At 31.8% G+C, this 19,164-nt stretch overlaps 1 protein-coding gene across 5 annotated transcripts in view; it reads right to left on the bottom strand.

Annotated features, from left to right (window-relative positions):
- Positions 1-12,714, bottom strand: part of LOC143222512 (transmembrane protein 245-like) — a 43,787-nt gene extending 31,073 nt beyond the window's left edge. For 2 of the 5 annotated variants that reach the window (XM_076449116.1, XM_076449117.1), the window contains exons 1-4: positions 8,264-9,299; positions 7,814-8,039; positions 7,204-7,298; positions 3,624-3,897 (exon numbers count right to left, since the gene is read on the bottom strand). In XM_076449116.1, the coding sequence (XP_076305231.1) occupies positions 3,624-3,897; positions 7,204-7,298; positions 7,814-8,039; positions 8,264-8,773 (1,105 nt within the window). In that variant the 5' untranslated portion in view covers positions 8,774-9,299. Of the gene's footprint in view, positions 1-3,623; positions 3,898-7,203; positions 7,299-7,813; positions 8,040-8,263; positions 9,300-9,344; positions 10,663-12,636 lie in introns of those variants that run through there. The other 3 variants (XM_076449115.1, XM_076449114.1, XR_013012284.1) reach the window with 3 other exon arrangements.
- Between the last annotated feature and the right edge of the window lie 6,450 nt (positions 12,715-19,164).

Below are 19,164 nucleotides of genomic sequence, written 5' to 3'. Positions count from 1 at the left end.
CAGTGAAAAAGTAGCCTAAGAGTCAGCAGTGGGTAGCAATGACTAGCTGATTTCCCTCTAGTCTTTTACTGCTAAATTAGGGACAGCTAGTTCAGATAGCCCTAGTGCAGCTTTGTGAGAAATTTCAAACAAACAAATCTCATCAGTTTTGATAAATCTCGTATAGGAAGGGAAAAATATGACTTATTTTAGAAAAACCAAAAAATCATAAGTCATATACTATAGTAGATATCTACACTTAATGTATGAATAATAAAATACAGGTATTACTAATCTCCCTTTAGATGCTTCATGATGGAGACACTATGTGTACAAATGACAATGTATGAAACTGTTCTCCATGCAGCACAATAAAGATTATTTTTGTTCTGTATTTATAGATTAAAACCTATCAAACTGATAACTTTCTGTCACAACCATTACAACAAATGTATGGATGTACATGTGTAGAGTCACAACCATTACAACAATATATGGATGCACATGTGTAGAGTCACAACCATTACAACAAATGTATGGATGTACATGTGTAGAGTCACAACCATTACAACAAATGTATGGATGTACATGTGTAGAGTCACAACCATTACAACAAATGTATGGATGTACATGTGTAGAGTCACAACCATTACAACAAATGTATGGATGTACATGTGTAGAGTCACAACCATTACAACAAATGTATGGATGTACATGTGTAGAGTCACAACCATTACAACAAATGTATGGATGTACATGTGTAGAGTCACAACCATTACAACAAATGTATGGATGTACATGTGTAGAGTCACAATCGTTACAACAAATGTATGGATGTACATGTGTAGAGTCACAACCATTACAACAAATGTATGGATGTACATGTGTAGAGTCACAACCATTACAACAAATGTATGGATGTACATGTGTAGAGTCACAACCATTACAACAAATGTATGGATGTACATGTGTAGAGTCACAACCATTACAACAAATGTATGGATGTATATGTGTAGATACACTTATACCAATTTACAATTTTTATTTTACACTTAAAAGCAACAATTAGTCAAAAATTTAGTGTTATATGTGTGTCAACTTTGGTACCCTATGTGTTAAGAAATGTTATGTAGTCTATCTGCACACTGATTCTATTGGTCATAAATCATTATTGTAATAATTAATATTAAATATTTTAACCCTTTCACAATGGATCACAGGTCAAATGTCATGCCATCATTGCTTGTTCACTTGCATTCAAATTATACTGAACTATTATTTTATGATTCTATTTCAGTAAGTCTGGAATCAAATTTTAAATAATTCACACTTTAATGTTATATATGAGTTAATGGCTTTATTAAAATAAAACACCTAACTATAGATTTTAGTGAAACACATGGTATGTTGAATGCAGCACTGTTTAAAATTAGCTGTTTGTAATGTCAAAATTCTAAGTCTATAGTTTTATACAAATTAGGAACTCAAATTACTAATACTGAGAAGCTAAAATATAAAATAAGAACCTCATATCTTTTTATTTTGCTGAGATATGACTTATGTACTGAAACACAGTGGCCCCATTCAACTCTTTCCATTGTTTGAAATGGTCCCTTATACACTCTTAGTACAGTATATGACATGTTAATAACCAATCAACAGCTTAGAATACCCCCTTTGTGGTTTTCTCAGCCACTTTAATCTGTGAAAAAGCTAGCACATTCTTTTGAACCAAAATTTCATGAAGGTAGATTGTGCATTTAGTATGCTCAGTTTCATATTTTGTTTTAAAATCTGAATATGTCTTAATCACTGAGCTTAAAAAATTAGTAGAATTCTACGGCATCAGTAGTTATTTATAATTTTTTGGTTATTTAACTGCATAGATGTATAAAACCTGAAAGGAAATTTAGTTTGATAACCTCTATTTATGAAATTTTAAAAGGCACATGTCCAGCAGCAACGAAATTCAAAGGCTGAAGTGAGAAGAGAATTGTTTATTTTACTTCTTTATTTATTGTTCTATATTTGAAAAAATAAGTTTAAAAATTTATTTCTAAATAGTAATAATCTATACACACATATAATGTTTAATAATTGAAATATGATTGTATATTACAACATCCTAGTCCATTAAAACACATCCAAGGCAGGATGTCTAAATATCAGTTTTATATTATTAGCTACATTACATGAGTGCACATGCACTATGTCAATGAAAGTTATGTAATATTGGCTAGATGATCGTGAGGTCAATATAATGAAAATAATAAATATATAGCATTAAGAAATTTAAGCTACTTAGACTAAACACTAGTATTTTTGTTATATTATGTAGTCATTCTAGCACAAAAAAAGCATAATTGATATTTCCTAATTCTTTATATTTATGAGATTGTTCAAGTAACAGACCATACACAGTTAGAAAAAAATAACAAAATATAAAGTCTGGCTGAAAACAAACATATGAAATGTTTTTAGGTGGTTTTAAAAATTATACAAATAATATTTGAGAGTTTTTGGACAAATAATAGCTTTCTTATTCATAACATAAAATAACTTTGCCCTCAGAGTAGTATTAAAGCAGCCTATCTTCACAAAGAAATCTTTAATAAAAATATTTTATTAAAAAATCTTAGTTTTTGTGTAACTTGCAATCCTCACTAAGAATATACCAAATTTTGTAAAGATGCACATGCTGTATCCAAAGTTATAGTACAAATATACTTAACATGTGAAAATGTGTAGACAAACTGGTGTATATCATACTGAGCCAATAGAAAAAGAGTTAATTGAAACACCTCATAAGTGAATAAATTCCAGGACCAGGGATTTAACACAGGATCTCTGGCAAACAAAGTCAGTGCCCTACTCATGAGCTACCCAAGTTCAAGCCTGTCAATATTCATTTAAATTCTCTCACCAAAGAGTAAGCCTAGTTATACTTCTATAATATTTGGTTCAGTTGTGGAAAATCAAGCCACTAACGGTATGAACATTACAATACAACATTGGATGGTGATTATACTCATAGAAGTTTTAAAAGAGAATATTGAAATGAATGGCTTGAACTTTGGGGTAATTCAGTGGCAGGATATTGGCCTTCTTAGCCAGAAGTCCAGTTTCAATTCCAGATCCAGGAATCTCTTTTTACTTAACAGTTTATATTATTCAACAGATTTCATGATCTATGCAAAGAGTAACAAAATACACAAAACTATCCATTACTGTTCAGAGACTTTTTCAGATGATTGCTATTCTATTGCACACATACAAAACTAGTTTATACATCCACAATTCAAAAACACTGGCATAATTCTTCATGAATAAATTCTGGTGCTATAAAGAAGTTAGGGACTGACCATACCAAGATGTTATTTCTCTAAGTTGAACCCTTCCTGAATAAATATGGAAAGTTTCAAGTTCCTTCAAATATTCATCTGATTTCAAAACTACTATGTTTATAAAATTTTATGATAGAAAAAGTTTTGCTGAAGCCATGAACACTCTTCTTAAACTCCTCAAAAACGATGCCAAAGGTCGAAATGTGATTTTCTAATGTACACACATAAATAAAATTTAAGTTTCTTTGCATTTTAATTTAGAATTATAAATTTAACTTCAGTAATACTTGTTCAACTCACCTAACTTCTTCACCATAAGGTAAATCACAGGCAAAGGGAGAAGGTTTAAAAGCCATAAATTTAACCAGAATTCAGTTAGAATACAGGCACACACAAGTCTATACAAATATAAATTGCTTAATTTTTGCTTTTCTTTCAGCTCTCTTTCTTTTGTACTTTTCTTTGGTGCCAATAAAAAGAGAGAAGTAGGTTTGGTAACATTTTTTGCCAATTGTTCTGGTGTACCGGGTTCTACGTGTACGTTTTGATGAAGAGGTGATTCCAATTCTTTAAACTAGAACACAAGAAAAGATAAACAAATATTACCCCTTCCAGAGAAAACAAAGAGCACAAGAAGATCTGAGAAATACACAGGAAAAGAAATATTTAGTTGATTATAGATTACTACATTAAGAGAATTTAAACATTCACATATATTTCAAACAAATGCATATATCACTTTTTTGACTGAGTAAGAAACAACAGCATAGGTATGATACAATGCATTACTTTTGTGATATTATTTGATAAAATCCAAAATAGCTCATACATTGTATTTTATGCTCAAATAACCATAATCTTGTCAGGTTTTTATGTGTCCTGCTCCTTTACATTTAGTTTTGCAAATTGTTGACAATAAAATTAAACAATGAATGGGCAGAAACAATCACTTGTTTTAAAATAATGTATTCAAAACAAACATTCATTACATAATTGTTTACCACCATTGAATCTAGAGCTTCAATAAATAATTGTCTCTTTTTTTTCATTAAAGTTCACAGAGGTAGGTTCAGTTACTTCAGAATACCCTTTGCTGAGAAACATTATTTCTCCTCTATCTCTGTTAACACAATACAACCAGTGCCAGATTCACTTTGTTACCCTGTAGGTTATTACAATTGTATTCAGAGCTTTGAACAATTCTCTTGTACATCCAAAGTCCACACAGGCTAGTTCAGTTACTTTAGAACCCAACTAAAAAATTATTTTTCCTTATATCTGTTTTTATAATACGAACTGTAAAACTTTCACTTTAGAAACTGTCATTATATCTAAACTGACAATCATGATTTAGATCTATATCTCTCAATACATTTACAGTCATAGTCTAGATATATATACCTCACTCATCTTTGTCTTACTTTCACCTTAACAAACTTAACTTCTCACTTTACACTCTATTTCTGTTGGTATTTATAACATGACGGAAAAAGCTAAAAATATCTATCCCTCTAAGTAAGAACACTAAACATAATGAGAAACACTTTGAAGTCTCAAGTAAGATGGCATCAACAATATTACAAAAGCCTCGAACAATTAAACTGCATACACAATTTATGACCCAAACAGAGTAATGTAACAAAACTTGTCATAACAGTTGCTTTTCAAATAAGCAACTTTTAACACTCTCATTATGAAAAGCAAATAATCATTAAATATTAAATCACTAAATAAATTAAAATTATAACTTTTAAACTAAACAGTCTTGTGTATCCAACAAGTTAATTTGCTCACATTACAAATAACAGTGTTAAAATAAAATAATATAAATACAAAAACTTTCATAGGTTTTTAATGTGCTGCTTTGTGACATTAATTTAATATTATACATGCATGTTTTTGTTTCAATACATATCAAAGTCAATACATGGTATATTCATCCGTTTGAAAGTTAGAACAAGAACTTCCATGTTGACAGAAAGTAAAGAACATGTAGTCATGAAGTTTATATGCCATTATACAATTTTCAATGCTAAAAGAAAAAATCTAAACATTGAAAAGTTAGAGATCTTAAAGGCCAATTCCTCATCATTTTTACCTTAAGTTCTCAGACTATCTTCTTGTTTTAAGTTTTTAAACTAAAAATTTGCCAATGTGTTAAACAATTATTAGTATATTTATACAAAAGAGTTGCAAGACTTATACAGATTAAGTTGAACAGACTAAAAAGGTGTTACACACCAGTACTAGTGCAAATAATTTTCTCAGTGTGTATTTGTAAATTAATGAAATTAAGAATTCTATTGCAATTTTTTTTCTTTTATAAAATTCTTTGTTCTTATATAGTTTCACAAAACAATGGTATCAAGCAGTTAATTCACATCTCTAAAAATCTGGTGAGTGCATCTTACTGGATACATTACAATTGTTCTTAGATGTCCAACATGTATTTTTCTGTGTAACTTATACCTATACAAATTCATATGTCAAATGCTGACAAGGTTCAAAGGGGTAGGGTTCATTAATATTCTCTTATAAATAGATATTATGATATAACATGCTGTAAACAGTAGTAATAAGACCATTGAATTTCTGTGTTGTATGAATATCTGTTTCCTTCAACCCCTTAACTAAACTATAAATCTATACAATGTAGTCTAGTACTATGAAAAATTCCATTTGTTTCTAAACAATTATATGAAAACTGATAACTAAGCACTGGTAATAAAATAAGTTTGTAAGAGTAATGAAATGATAGAAAAAGTATGCAAATCATAACTGTTCAGTAATCTTGTACATACGAGGTCTGTTCAAAAAATACGCGGACTGTTTGAATTGCGAGGCTCCAGTTGGTTCCAGGGGAATCTGCTTGGTGTCGTTAGGTTCGCACAGAGCAGCTGATTACGATGCCATTTCCCAATTGCAGATATCTTCATTTGTGTATTAGCTACGCGGTTTTAAGTGAAGTGCGATTTTTTCATTTGGCGGATTTCAGAATGAATGGCCTGAAGGAGCAACGACTTGCTGTAAAATTTTGTGTTAAACTTGGAAAACTGCGAATGAAACTTTTGTTATGCTTAACACGGCTTACGGTGATGTTGCTATGAAGGGTACGGCATGTTTCAAGTGGCATGAACGTTTTAAAGATGGTCGACAGTCCATTGAAGATGATGAGCGTCCTGGACGTTCTTCCACGTCAACTGACGACCCACACGTCGACAAAATCAACACCCTGGTGCGGGCAAATTGACGTCTGACTGTCAGGGAGCTTGCTGAAGAGTGTGGGATATCAGTTGGATCTGGTTACAAGATTTTGACCAAAAAATTGAAGATGCACCACGTTGCTGCGAAATTTGTGCCTCAGAACTCGTGAGTTTTTGGCCAAACACTCGATCACTGTTCTTCCCCACCCCCCCTACTCACCTGACTTTGCTCCTTGCAATTTTTTCTTGTTCTCCAAACTCAAAAGACCCTTGAAAGGAAGAAGATTTGAGATGATTCCCAAGATTAAGGCAAATGCGACGAAGGAGCTGGAAGACACTACAAAAGAAGCGTACCAGGACTGTTTCAACAAGTGGAAACACCGTTGGGATAAGTGTGTGCGTTGGGGAGGAGAGTACTTTGAAGGGGTCTCAGACCTGCAACTTCTAAATAAAGTACATTTTGTTTTATGATGTCAGTCCGCGTATTTTTTTAACAGACCTCATAATGTAATCATTCATTCAACACACAATTATACTTAATAATCAAAATATCGGTATGTTAGAACACCATTAGATTTTACAACCATACCAACAATGGTTCTGTTAGAACAACATTAAATTTTATAACCATACAGACAATGGTTCTGTTAGAACAACATTAGATTTTATAACCATACCAACAACGGTTCTCTCTCTTCAGCTGATATGCGTGTTCCAGTCAAACATTCTGTTTTCAAAGTACCCACACTTGATGACTGAGAGCAAGATTCTTCTATATGTAATGATCCATAAAATATGCTTGTGAAAACTAATTTATGTCACAAGTCACAAGTCTGGGTTTAAATATGACTGAGATACAAAAAATAATGTTTTAAAAAAATAGTACTACTAAGAGTCAATACAACTACAACAAACAGGATTAGTCATCAGTAAACTAATGATACTAACATGTTAATCAATACAGCAATAAGAAAACACAAATTTTCTGACATTAATAAGTATTTGAAGATCACTGCATACCAAAAATAATACAGAAACAGTGAAACTAATTTTAAAACTACAGTAAATATATACAAACTAAACATAACCCAGTCAAAATTGCTGGAAAGAACTTTACAGAGACAACTGTTGGCACATAATTTCACATAACAGTTTATTAAATACTACTTATTTGCATGTATTTGATGACAAAATGCTTAAAATTATCACCAAAATCACAAGTTACTGTACAATTATCATATCAAAAAATACACTGGAAAGAATTCAAAGCAATAAATATTGTTTTACCTTTATAATTTTTCTGTTTCCAATTCTCTTTAACTTCAGTGACAAAGCCCACAAGTAGCAAGATCAAGAGAATGAATGAAACAGGAACACGTAATGGACCAGCAATTGTTGCAAAGTGAAAAATTACCATCACCCAAACAAAGAGAGACATCAGAGGAAGTACATGTTGGGATTGAGGTGTGCACCACATCATTACAAGAATATAGCCAATCACTAACGTCCATATCTACAATACAAATTCAATTATTAGATGCAAAATATCAAAGAAAATGTACAGAAGCAGAATAAATATTCATAGGGCACTGAATTTTAGACAGTTTCATACAGACAAAAAAAAAATATTCCATATTGAAAATCAAACTAATTCTAATTGAATGGTATAATATTTTTAAAATACCATCTTTTGATATTAAAAACATGATATTAAAAAGAATTTTTATTTTTACTCACCAATAAGCCAGCTCTGCTAAAGAATTCCAAGACATCTGAAGCATACTGAAAAAACAAAACTATCCCAACACATAAATCACTGGAAAATGTTTCAGGAAGCAAGCCATAAATAAAACAGAGTAATGGAAGACCAATGCCAAGCCCTAAAAACACTTTAACATACTGCAAAAGAAAATATCCAATACCTTCTGATATACCATCAATGATTTTAAAAGGGCAAATAACCAAACCAAGAGCAAGAGGAGCTCCATCCTGACGTAGTCCCTTAAGCCATCCTCTAAACAACACAGTTAATTTCTGTTTGAATGGATGGAGAAATGAACCAAACAATACAGCCCATAAGAGTGGCTCTATGAAAGGCTCAAAAACAAAATATACTGGAACAGCAGCAGTAAAGGCAAATATGACAAAGAGAATTGCAGCTGTACTGTAAAAAGCCTGTTTTAAAGCCTTCTCATGTCCTCCTGGAACAAAGTTAAGCACATCAAGTGGTGACCTCAGGTAGTGCATGTTTACAATAATTTTATGTCAAAGTAATTTTAAACCATGGAATAGGCCCCAGCTTCCCTTCTACAAACAGAAGTAAAAACATCTGAAAAGTAAAGAAATTAAGTGTGAAATGACTACATTAAAACTTGTACCATACATAAAGATACAGACATACATTACACTTCTTCAATTCCAAAACTTTCTTTACTGATTTTATAATTTCAATAAGCAATATATCCCAAACTCTAGAGCTTTGTTGATCTAACTTTAAACATAAAAAAATTAAAGCTATGCACAATTCTAAAGAATAGGATTAAACAATTTCTGCATTAACTCTACACAAACATTTAATACTTATATAAATCTTAAATTCATATAAAAAATTAATTTTTTATTAAAAAAAACAACAGAAATTAGTTTAAGGAAAATATACTAAAGCATATTAATGAGAAAAGGTTCATATGTGCACTTAAGATACACCCTTGTGCAAATTAATTGAAACAAGACAGAAAATAATGATTTTTTTCAATTTTTTGCAATTTATTTCTCAGAATCCAAAAATTACTCACAAATTAACACATGATATAACTACCTTTATTTTTCAGAAGATCATTAATCCGCTTTGGCATCGAGTCCACGAGTTGACTATAATCTTTACTAATTTTTGGATTGCAGTATGACACCTCAATTAGCTTATCTTTTGTAGTACAGTCTTTTCCCTGAAGTCATTCTTTACAAATCGCCCAAAGATTTTCAATAGGATTTAAGTCCAAAGAGTTTCCCAACCAGTCCAGCACCTTTATTCCCGTTGTAGTCATAAAATTCTTCACAAGTTAAGATGTGTGGCATAGAGCCTGATCTTGCTGAAAAATGCCAAATCCATCTGGAAATCTCTTTTTCAATTCTGGAACAACTCTTCTCTGCAAAACTTCGATGTACTGTGGTCCTCGCATCATACCTTCTATGATATGTAAACCTTCGATGCCAAAGTAGATGAAAAAGCCCCAAAACATCTTCTTCAAGGAATGTTTTACGAACTGATTGATGTGAGATTCTCGAAGTTTCTCACCTGGAGATCTGCGAACATGCAGACTTCTTTGACCCTGTACGAAGAAGCGAGTCTCGTCACTGAATAACACTTTCCTTCATTGTTCTTGCATCCAGTTCTTGTATTTCAGACCCCATTGATGCTGTTTTCTCTTCATTTAGTTGGTAAGAAGTTGTTTTTTGACTGGTCTCCTTGCTCTTTCAAGAACATCAAGAAGCCTACAATGAACCGTTGAAGAGCTGACTTTTATTCCTTTGATCTCCAAATCTCTTTTTATAGCATCACTTGTCTTCCGTGGATCTTTCACACACTCCCTACGCATCATCTCTTGGCATTGTTTTCCTTTTTTGGCCACATCTTCCTTTACGTTTCGATAGGCTAACATCAACAATGTCCATGATTTCCCTGTAAGTCATGCCGGAGTGCTCAAGCAGTGTCTCAATCTTTATACACTTTCTAGGAGTCACGTCCATTGTGTATAACGGCTGAAAGATGACTGATTAGCAGTAAAACAAATAGCCTCATTTTTGAGAAAAGTCTAATGCAATTTCAAATGACGTAATATTCCTCAAACGTTCATCATATATCCCAAAAATAGATCAACCATACTGCAAAACCTAGCTAATGATGCCGTCTGTGTGAAAAACTGACTATTAAAGGAAATCAGCGGGTTCAGCGAGCCTACAACGGCCGCCATACTGAAAATATTGTAAAACAACCATTTGTTTCAATTAATTTGCACAAGGGTGTACATCAATATTATTCCCTGAAATTTATTAACCTTGTTCAACTGTTATTATATTAAATGTTCATTTTAATATGTTATTAATTTTGTCATACTATCATTTTTAAAAATTAAAATCCATTAATCAATAACTAATGTTATTAATAAAGATACATGGAAAAAATAAGATATATTTTAATTTAAAAATAAATACTAAACCTAATTTCACAGCATATATATATATATATATATATTGTTATACAATCAATTCCTAATTAAACAATAAGTGCACAGTTGTAAAAAAGTTAAGGTTATAAATGCAAGTTAAGTTTATATTACAATCCAAGTCCTGTAACAGATATGAACTTTTGGTTGCTTGAAGATTGAGATGATCAAGAGATGAACACAGTGGAGATCTCTCATTAAATATACTAATAAACATGTTTTTGAAAGATTAGATGAAAATGTGCTTTCCAGGTGTTAAAGCAAAAAACAATTATAAAATTTGCTGACTGTTTAGTTAATAACATCAAGGAAAATTCTCATTTTACAGTGCATGTGGAAGCAACTGTTGTGGAAGTTGATACAAGTAAAAATAACTACTTATTAAATACAAAGAACTCCTCCTGACATTTAGTGATAAAAACAGATGTACACTTTTTGATAGTGTTTCTTCAGACTATATGCAAGAATGAATTACTTAACAGGATTTAAAGCTTAAATGTAAGGGTTTGAGATTTGTTTAGAACAAAAACATGATGGACTGGTTGGATCTGTGGGATCATTTTTTAAGGTTGGTTGGTTGGTTTTGATGTTTTATGGTGTAAAGCAACTAGGCTATCTGAGCCAAACATCATGTAAAAAGTAAAAAAATAAAGTAAAATGGTGTGGTAAGCAGGGTTTTGTTCCTATAGAAACAATGAATGTAAGTATAAAGGTTAATACCTTATTGTCACTTGTTGAGCTGCATTTAGACTATCATGTCCACTAATGGGTTCCTTATTTTAAGCAGAACAATAAATTGTAGAAAAGGGTAAAAAAGATAGCCATTAGTTCTCGGATGTATAGTTCATATAAAGAAAAGCTAAGATCTCTGAGAAAAAAAAGAGCTAGGGAATGCTGCTGCTTTACAAACAGATATGGATATTTGATGAGTTGGAAACATAAATGATAGAAGACTTTCAAAATATAACAAATACAGATAAAACATGGGTATATAAACTATAATTTTGATTAGAATAATTTAACATTGTTATGGAAGATAAATATCAAAGATTTGTGAAAAATGCACAATATTACATTGATAATACATTGAATACACCAAGATCATATATTTCTATTTATTGTCAGTAAAAAACATTGACATTATTCTATGATGAAGCTGAGAGAATATGTTAATTATAACAATGCTAACCCACTTCATAATTTACTGTTTTATAGTAGTAATTTTTTCTTCAATTAAAAAGACAACAGAATATAAAAGAGATAAATAATACAGAAATCCAAATAACATAAATAATAAACAATAGAAGATTCAGTCCTTGAATCTTCTTTAGCTTTATAAAACCTTTAAAGTTTGATATGCTTTTGTTACTTTAGATAATATTAGAACTAATAAAACTCAGTAAAACTTTGTAAAATCATAACTAAGACCCAACTTATGGTCTAACTAACCCACTGAAACATTGTTACTACTGGTATTGCTGAATTACAACTTAGTCAGGGTTTATTCGATTCAAAACACGAGCTGTTAAATGTTGTAAACTTATCACTGATCACCTATCAATGTGATTAAACTTTATAATTTACTATTATTACTATTACTGGTAATACTGCACCTGAAATGCTTATTCAACTGATGTTAATAGCAATGAATTTTAATTTTAAAAGCATAGTGAAAATACTTTGGGATATGCTGCTGTTGTATTATAACTATTACCAACACTATTAGCATTATAGTATTAGAACTACTAATTGTATTACTAATATTAATATTTTTTATTACCAGTGAGTTTACACATTTCTTAAAACCTATTAGAATTGTTACAAACAGGCCTATACATTTTCAAAACCGTGATAAATAATATTATTATTTCATGTTAAACAACATACCTAGAACAGTCCACATTTAAAGTACTTAACTCATTTTAAATGACTAATTTTTACCACTATAACTGCAATCGAGAAGCTATACTGAAGTTACAGGCCTCTTCCGCATTTAGCGCCACCAACTTTAAAATTATTCAACATTGTTGATATTTAAAAAAATGTAATGCCTACTTAAAACTTAAAAATATAAACATCGCTGGAAGAAATGTGTATTTTTACACTACAAAAATGTTATATTATCTCGTATTCAAGGTTTCTACACATACAAATCGATAATATCTAAATCAAGATCAGCAATTTTTATTTTATATTATTATATTAAAATATTCATTTTGATGGATAGTTGTATTAAAGAACACTAATTTCTGCAGTCACATTGTTTAATATATATTGTTTGGATTGTTTAGAATTTCGCGCAAAGTCACTCGAGGGCTATCTGCTCTAGCTGTCCCTAATTTAGCAGTGTAAGACTAAATGGAGGAAAGCTAGTCATCACCACCCACCGCCAACTTTTGAGATACTCTTTTACTAATGGATAGTAGAATTGACTGTAACTTTAAAACGCCCCCATGGCTGAGAGAACGAACATGTTTGGTGTGTCGGGGATTCGAACCCGCGACCCTCAGATTACGAGATTTTTTCTCTATTATTATTATTCCACGTTTTCTGGTCTTAATGACTGCGACAATCTAGAAAGTTTAAACAGAATGATATTCATTCCCTCTTTCTCTTATACCATTTTTAAGTTTATTATCTTTCAGGTTTAATCAGACTGTACTTGGAAGTGCTTTTTATTTATATACTTTATCATTTGTTTAGATGTTTTGATCTGAAACATGTAGCTAATTTTATTGTAGTAGGTGATTTTCAATCTATTCCACATAAAATAATTAAATATGTATTGAAATTCATGATAACTTATCTATTACTAGGCAAAATTTGTTACAGAACAATATTTGTTTTGGTTTATGTTACTGAGTAGGTTCTTTTGGATTATTCTGTAAAAGGAATAATGTAAATTAAACACTAATCAATAATAAAGAAAGCCATTTATTTCTTCGACAACAATAAAGTATCATTTCTATAAATTTCACATATTAATGTAACGTTTTCCGACTAATAGGCCTAGCTTTCAAATAACGTTAAATAGTCAATTCTTTCTTTCGTTTCGAATCCCCGTTACATCAAAACTTGCTCACCCTTTCAGCCGTAGGGGCGTGATAATGTAACGGTCAATCCCACTATTCACTGGTAAAAGAGTGGCCCAAGAGTTGGCAGTGAGTGGTGATGACTAGCTGCCCTATCTCTAGTCTTACACCACCAAATTAGGGACGGCTAGCACAGGTAGCCTTTGTGTAGCTTTGCGCGAAATTCAAGACAAACCAAACCTTCTTTCGTATATCTAGTACTTCGTGGAATCAGAGGCTCAATATTCACAAAACAGAGCTAATTGTCTGACATTAACAAACAAAATGACTAATAAACTCCTTATTTTATACTACTTAACATTTTTAAGTCTTCAGTTAAAATTCCAGACATGAAGCTAAATTATTTTGATGTGGTGTTAAATTTTTTCTTTCCAAAGAATAATATAAATATGTGAATTAAAAAGTACAACGTAGCTATCAGTACGCCCTTTCCCGAACTATGAAGCCTTTTGGGTAATACTATTATACAATGGTATCCACTGATGGCTCTATTCCTGAAAGTGGTCTTGACACGAACCTCGGGCAATTCGGTGATCGCTTTACCTTTGGTAAAGTCTCCATTGATGTTCACCGTATTAGTGTCGTGCTGTTGATATCATTCCAAAAACATTCACGATAGATGATCCCTGATTTGGACAGCCTGTATATCTGGATTTTGCTCCATTACATTTTAGGTTAGTTGTCTTCATCATCTTGTACTTCCATCTTGTTGTCACATTAGAAGCTCAGACTCTGATGGTGTAATTGTCGTGTAATACATATATTGATAAAAATATTTGAAACAAGTCTAACCTCCTTTATGTGTTTCCACATGAAATATATTATCAGTGCCAAATTATTGTATATCACGTTGTTAAGAAACGTTTCCACAGTGAAGCTGATTTCTAAATTTCCTCTTTCTGGAACTTTATGGTCTTTGCTGTTCGAATCAATCCACCTTTTTTTTACACTTCTGTAGATAACTTACAGTTCTCATTACCATATCAAGTTGAACTACTGCAGTTATGAAGACAATGTTAATCATCATGTTGCAAGACTTTTCGTCGATGTACCTGTTGATTCGTGACACGTTTATTTAAATTTAATTGTCCCTTCTGTATATGTACAAATAAGCACATCACTGTTTTTTACAACATTGGAGGTAAGCTGATTTCTACTTTACCGTATGCAGTGGCACAACGGTATGTGCTTAGAGAGCTGTTCAGATAATTTATGTGCTACATCAGCTATCTTGTGCTGAAGTTTGTGAAACACAAGTGGGTGGCCGACAGATAACCATTGAAGCTAACTTGCATATAATATGCACCAACCCTGACAAACTTCCCCCAGTAGCACAGTGTAATGTCTGTGGACTTACGCCGCTAGAAACCGGGATTCGCTACTCGTGGTGAGCAGAAAATAGATAGTCCTCTGTAGTTTTATGTTTAAGTCGAAAACAAACATCTTATTGGTGACCTGATATGAAGATTGGCCTTTTAAAGTTTGTTTCAAATTTTATGTATGTATGTGTACTAAAACAGTGCACAGCTATAGTGATTAACATTATATTCTGTATCGGAACAGGCACCCTACAATTGCAACGAGCTACAATCAGCTGTATTATTTGTTTGAAAATGATTCTACATTCCACTAATGATATTTGGAGACACTTAAAGCCAATTTGCAATAGTCTGCTATGGGTGACTTTCATTGGCTTATGTAATAGTTCTCGTGAATGAAATATCTAAATGTCGTTTTTTTTTCAAGTTTAACCATAAAATACTAACAATGTGGAGCACTTAAAACTTTGTAATTCAAATTCGTAACAGGGACAATACTATAACATATGCTAAATTGCATAACAATGAACTCAGATTGGGTAACTAGCATTATTTTATAATAGTTGTATTACGTTATTATAGTTATGATATTAGAAATTTCTATTATTCTTCAGTTGTTTTGTACAATTTAAAAACTTAAATAAACTAAAATACAAATAAATATTTGTGTGTGTTATCATAACAAAGTGACGTAAATCTATTTAAAAATAAATTTAAGAAAAACTATGCGTCCAAATTTTTCTATCTACTTAGCATGTGACGTCTTAATAAGTGATGTCGAGAAAACCCACTTGTAGAGAAAAATATATATGTAAAAACGGCTCGTTTGGGTTGGGAAAATGTTGTAAACCTGACGATGACTGAAGAAGGTCGAAACGTTGTTCGCTTCTCTACGTAAAAAATTTTCTCAACCCAAACGAGCAGTTTTTACATATATAAGTGACGTCTTAGTTATTCTTTGGGCACGACCAACGTGTTGCATGAGAATGTTATTTATTTCTCTTTCTTTCTCTTGGTTTAGAATAAAATGGATTAGTTGGGAGGAAGTAAGACCTGTACTTGTTTCGTACAACCTGTTCATTTAAATTTGTAAATACATAACGCGCTTCCTTTCCTTATATGTGAATATATTTTCTTTACAAAGAATGGAAAGTTTATAAAAGTGTGTTAGATCACACAGTTGTACCTAGAATAAGTTAATAATATGATTAAAATGTGCAATCTTTATAAAAAAATATCTAGATGATTAAATTTAGTTGTAAAATTACAAATCTTTCTCAACCATCACAAATTGTGGCTTTTGAGCCAGTTCCTTTTTCCTGGTGGACTCAGCAGATGTGGCACTGCAACAAGAAAAAACACACACACACCCCTCTCTTCTGAACTTAACAAATATTTAATTTAACGGGAGATGAAAACTTTGTTTTTTTAAGATGATGAATTTACCACAACAAATCTCTCTACTGTTGGTTATCAGCATTACAATGTTTACTTTAAAGGTGAATTCATTGTCAACTTGTGGGGTCTGTGATTTTGTAACCGACACGGATTTTTTCTCACACATGTTCTACTGGTGCATATATTTGTTTAAACTTTTAGAGTACCTCAATGTATTTCAAACATTTGTATGTGATAACTGTTTTGCTTCTTTAATAATAATAAACCAGAATCAGACAGTGCTGACACGCGAATAATTAGCATGTCCTTCTCACCAACTGATAATGAAACAAGAAAGTTAAGAGCATAGGTCAAAATGTCAAAGAGGATGATAGTTTATCCATGTTCATCGATCGCTCAGCGGTAAGCTTCAGGGCTTATAACAAAAATATTCGGGGTTCGATTCCAGTAATGTACACAGGAAAGATGACCCATTGTGCAATGTTTTGCTAAAACACACAACAGTAATGCTTTACCCATTTAAATGTAATACTTGATGGACTATGTCTATATTTTCTGTCAATATCTTGTATGATTTTTCTAGCTGTTTTTAATGTACCGAGGTAAAGATTCCTACAATATCAAAGTAATATAGAACGCGTCAAGGTTATAATGATTTTGAAACTAGAACTAAAACTAGAATTACTAAAACTATAATATTTAATTTATTTTGGAAATTAAATTTGATAACACCATTGACTGAAAAAGTTAATTTTTGGATTGCTTCAAAATTTTTATTCAAAGTTACACAAAATGCTATTCGTGCGTTGTAATAATTAATTGCCAACTAATATGTTATATAAAGAAAAGCTAGACACTCATACCCACCACCAACTCTTTCATTATTCTAATCGAATAGTGAGATTTATCTATCATTGTCCTAACGAACTCAAAGCGAATTTGTAGCAATGGATTGCGAACCACGAACTATCTGATTCACTAACCATAACACCACGATTGGCCTCTGAAATACAGTGCAAATAAAATAATGATTTTTTTCATACGTGATATCTTTTCATAAGGCTATTTTTTCATTTTGTTAATTTTAAAATAATTTTAGTTCAGAAACTATGACTACTATATTGAGTGTGAAACACATATAAAGTTGTTGGTATATAAAACTCATTGTCATTAAAGCAGAATAAAACAGAACCAAACTTATTTTAGTGACTCAAAACATAATTTTTAAATGCTGTGAAAGAAAATCGTGAAAATAGTCTGGTTTTTATCTCAGTAAAAGTCTACTTTATTGGGTTGAATATCTGAAAAATGACAGGGGTTTACCCTTGTGGTTACAATATATAGTGTTTACAACTTAGCCCATTGAAAACCATTTATAAAATTCTGTTTAACTGATTTAAAATTAAATGCTATTTTACATTATATTATTTTGAAACACTATCTTCCTTTTTTGTTTATTTGTTTATCATCTGTTGCTCAATTACGTTATCTTATTTAATGAAATTAAATCAGTCCCTTGAAATTTAGAATTTAAGAGAAAGGAAAACCATCACGTTATGACAACTTCACTGAAATATAATAAACAACGTTATTTGAAGCCTGTGCAAAGTATTCTTTCTAGAAGTTTAGGACTTTATAACAATATTCAAGTCATACTTTTGAATTTTATAAACAGGAATCGTTTAAACATCCGTAATTTTAATAGTAATAGCTAATACTGACTGTTATAACCTTCTTAAGTTAAATTAGCTCTATTTAAAAACATATATGGCCCGGCATGGCCAAATGTGTTAAGGTGTTCGACTCCCGGTTGCACCAAACATGCTTGCTCTTTCAGCCGTGAGGGCGTTATAATGTGACGGTCAATCCCACTATTCGTTGGTAAAAGAGTAGCCCAAGAGTTGGCGGTGATGACTAGCTTCCTTCTCTCTAGTCTTACACTGCTAAATAGGGACGGCTAGCGCGGATAGCCCTCGAGTTGCTTTGCGCGAAATTCAAAACAAACAAACAAACAAAAACATGTATTAACTCAATGAATGACAAGCGTTTATTTCGTATTTGAAATTAATAAAATCACCACTATTATCACCGTATGTGAAGAGATTGGTTGGCATACCTGTCTGCGCTTTACCAACGAAAAGTGGTGGATTGACCGTCTGTAGTAAACATTATAACGCCCTACGCTATCTGTGCTAGCCGTCCCTAATTTAGCAGTGTAAGACTAGAGAAGGCAGGGCTTGGGACTCTTTTACCAACGAATAGTGGGATTGACCGTCGACGCGGGCGTGAACCCGCGACCCTCGGATTACGAGTCGCGCGTCTTACGCGCTTGGCCATGCCGGGCCGAGCGAAAACGGATTATGAGATTTTATGCTAATAAAACATTGTTAATAAACTTAACTTTATGTTTCTTAAGATTGAATCAACCTTTGAAATTAACACCACTCAATAAAAGAGCTCGAAGCCTAATATTACTTAACTAGTAACAATCTAATTTTTCGTAATTCCGTGGAATATTATTATTTGATGATAGTAGTTCGTTAAACTAATAACCTCGAAATAGCCTACTGCTATATTTTGAACGACATTCCAATAGTTTGTTTACT

Source organism: Tachypleus tridentatus, chromosome 8 (genome assembly GCF_004210375.1).
Source record: "Tachypleus tridentatus isolate NWPU-2018 chromosome 8, ASM421037v1, whole genome shotgun sequence".
NCBI classification, from domain to species: Eukaryota; Metazoa; Arthropoda; class Merostomata; order Xiphosura; family Limulidae; genus Tachypleus; species Tachypleus tridentatus.
This window is presented reverse-complemented; position numbering and strand designations above follow the sequence as displayed.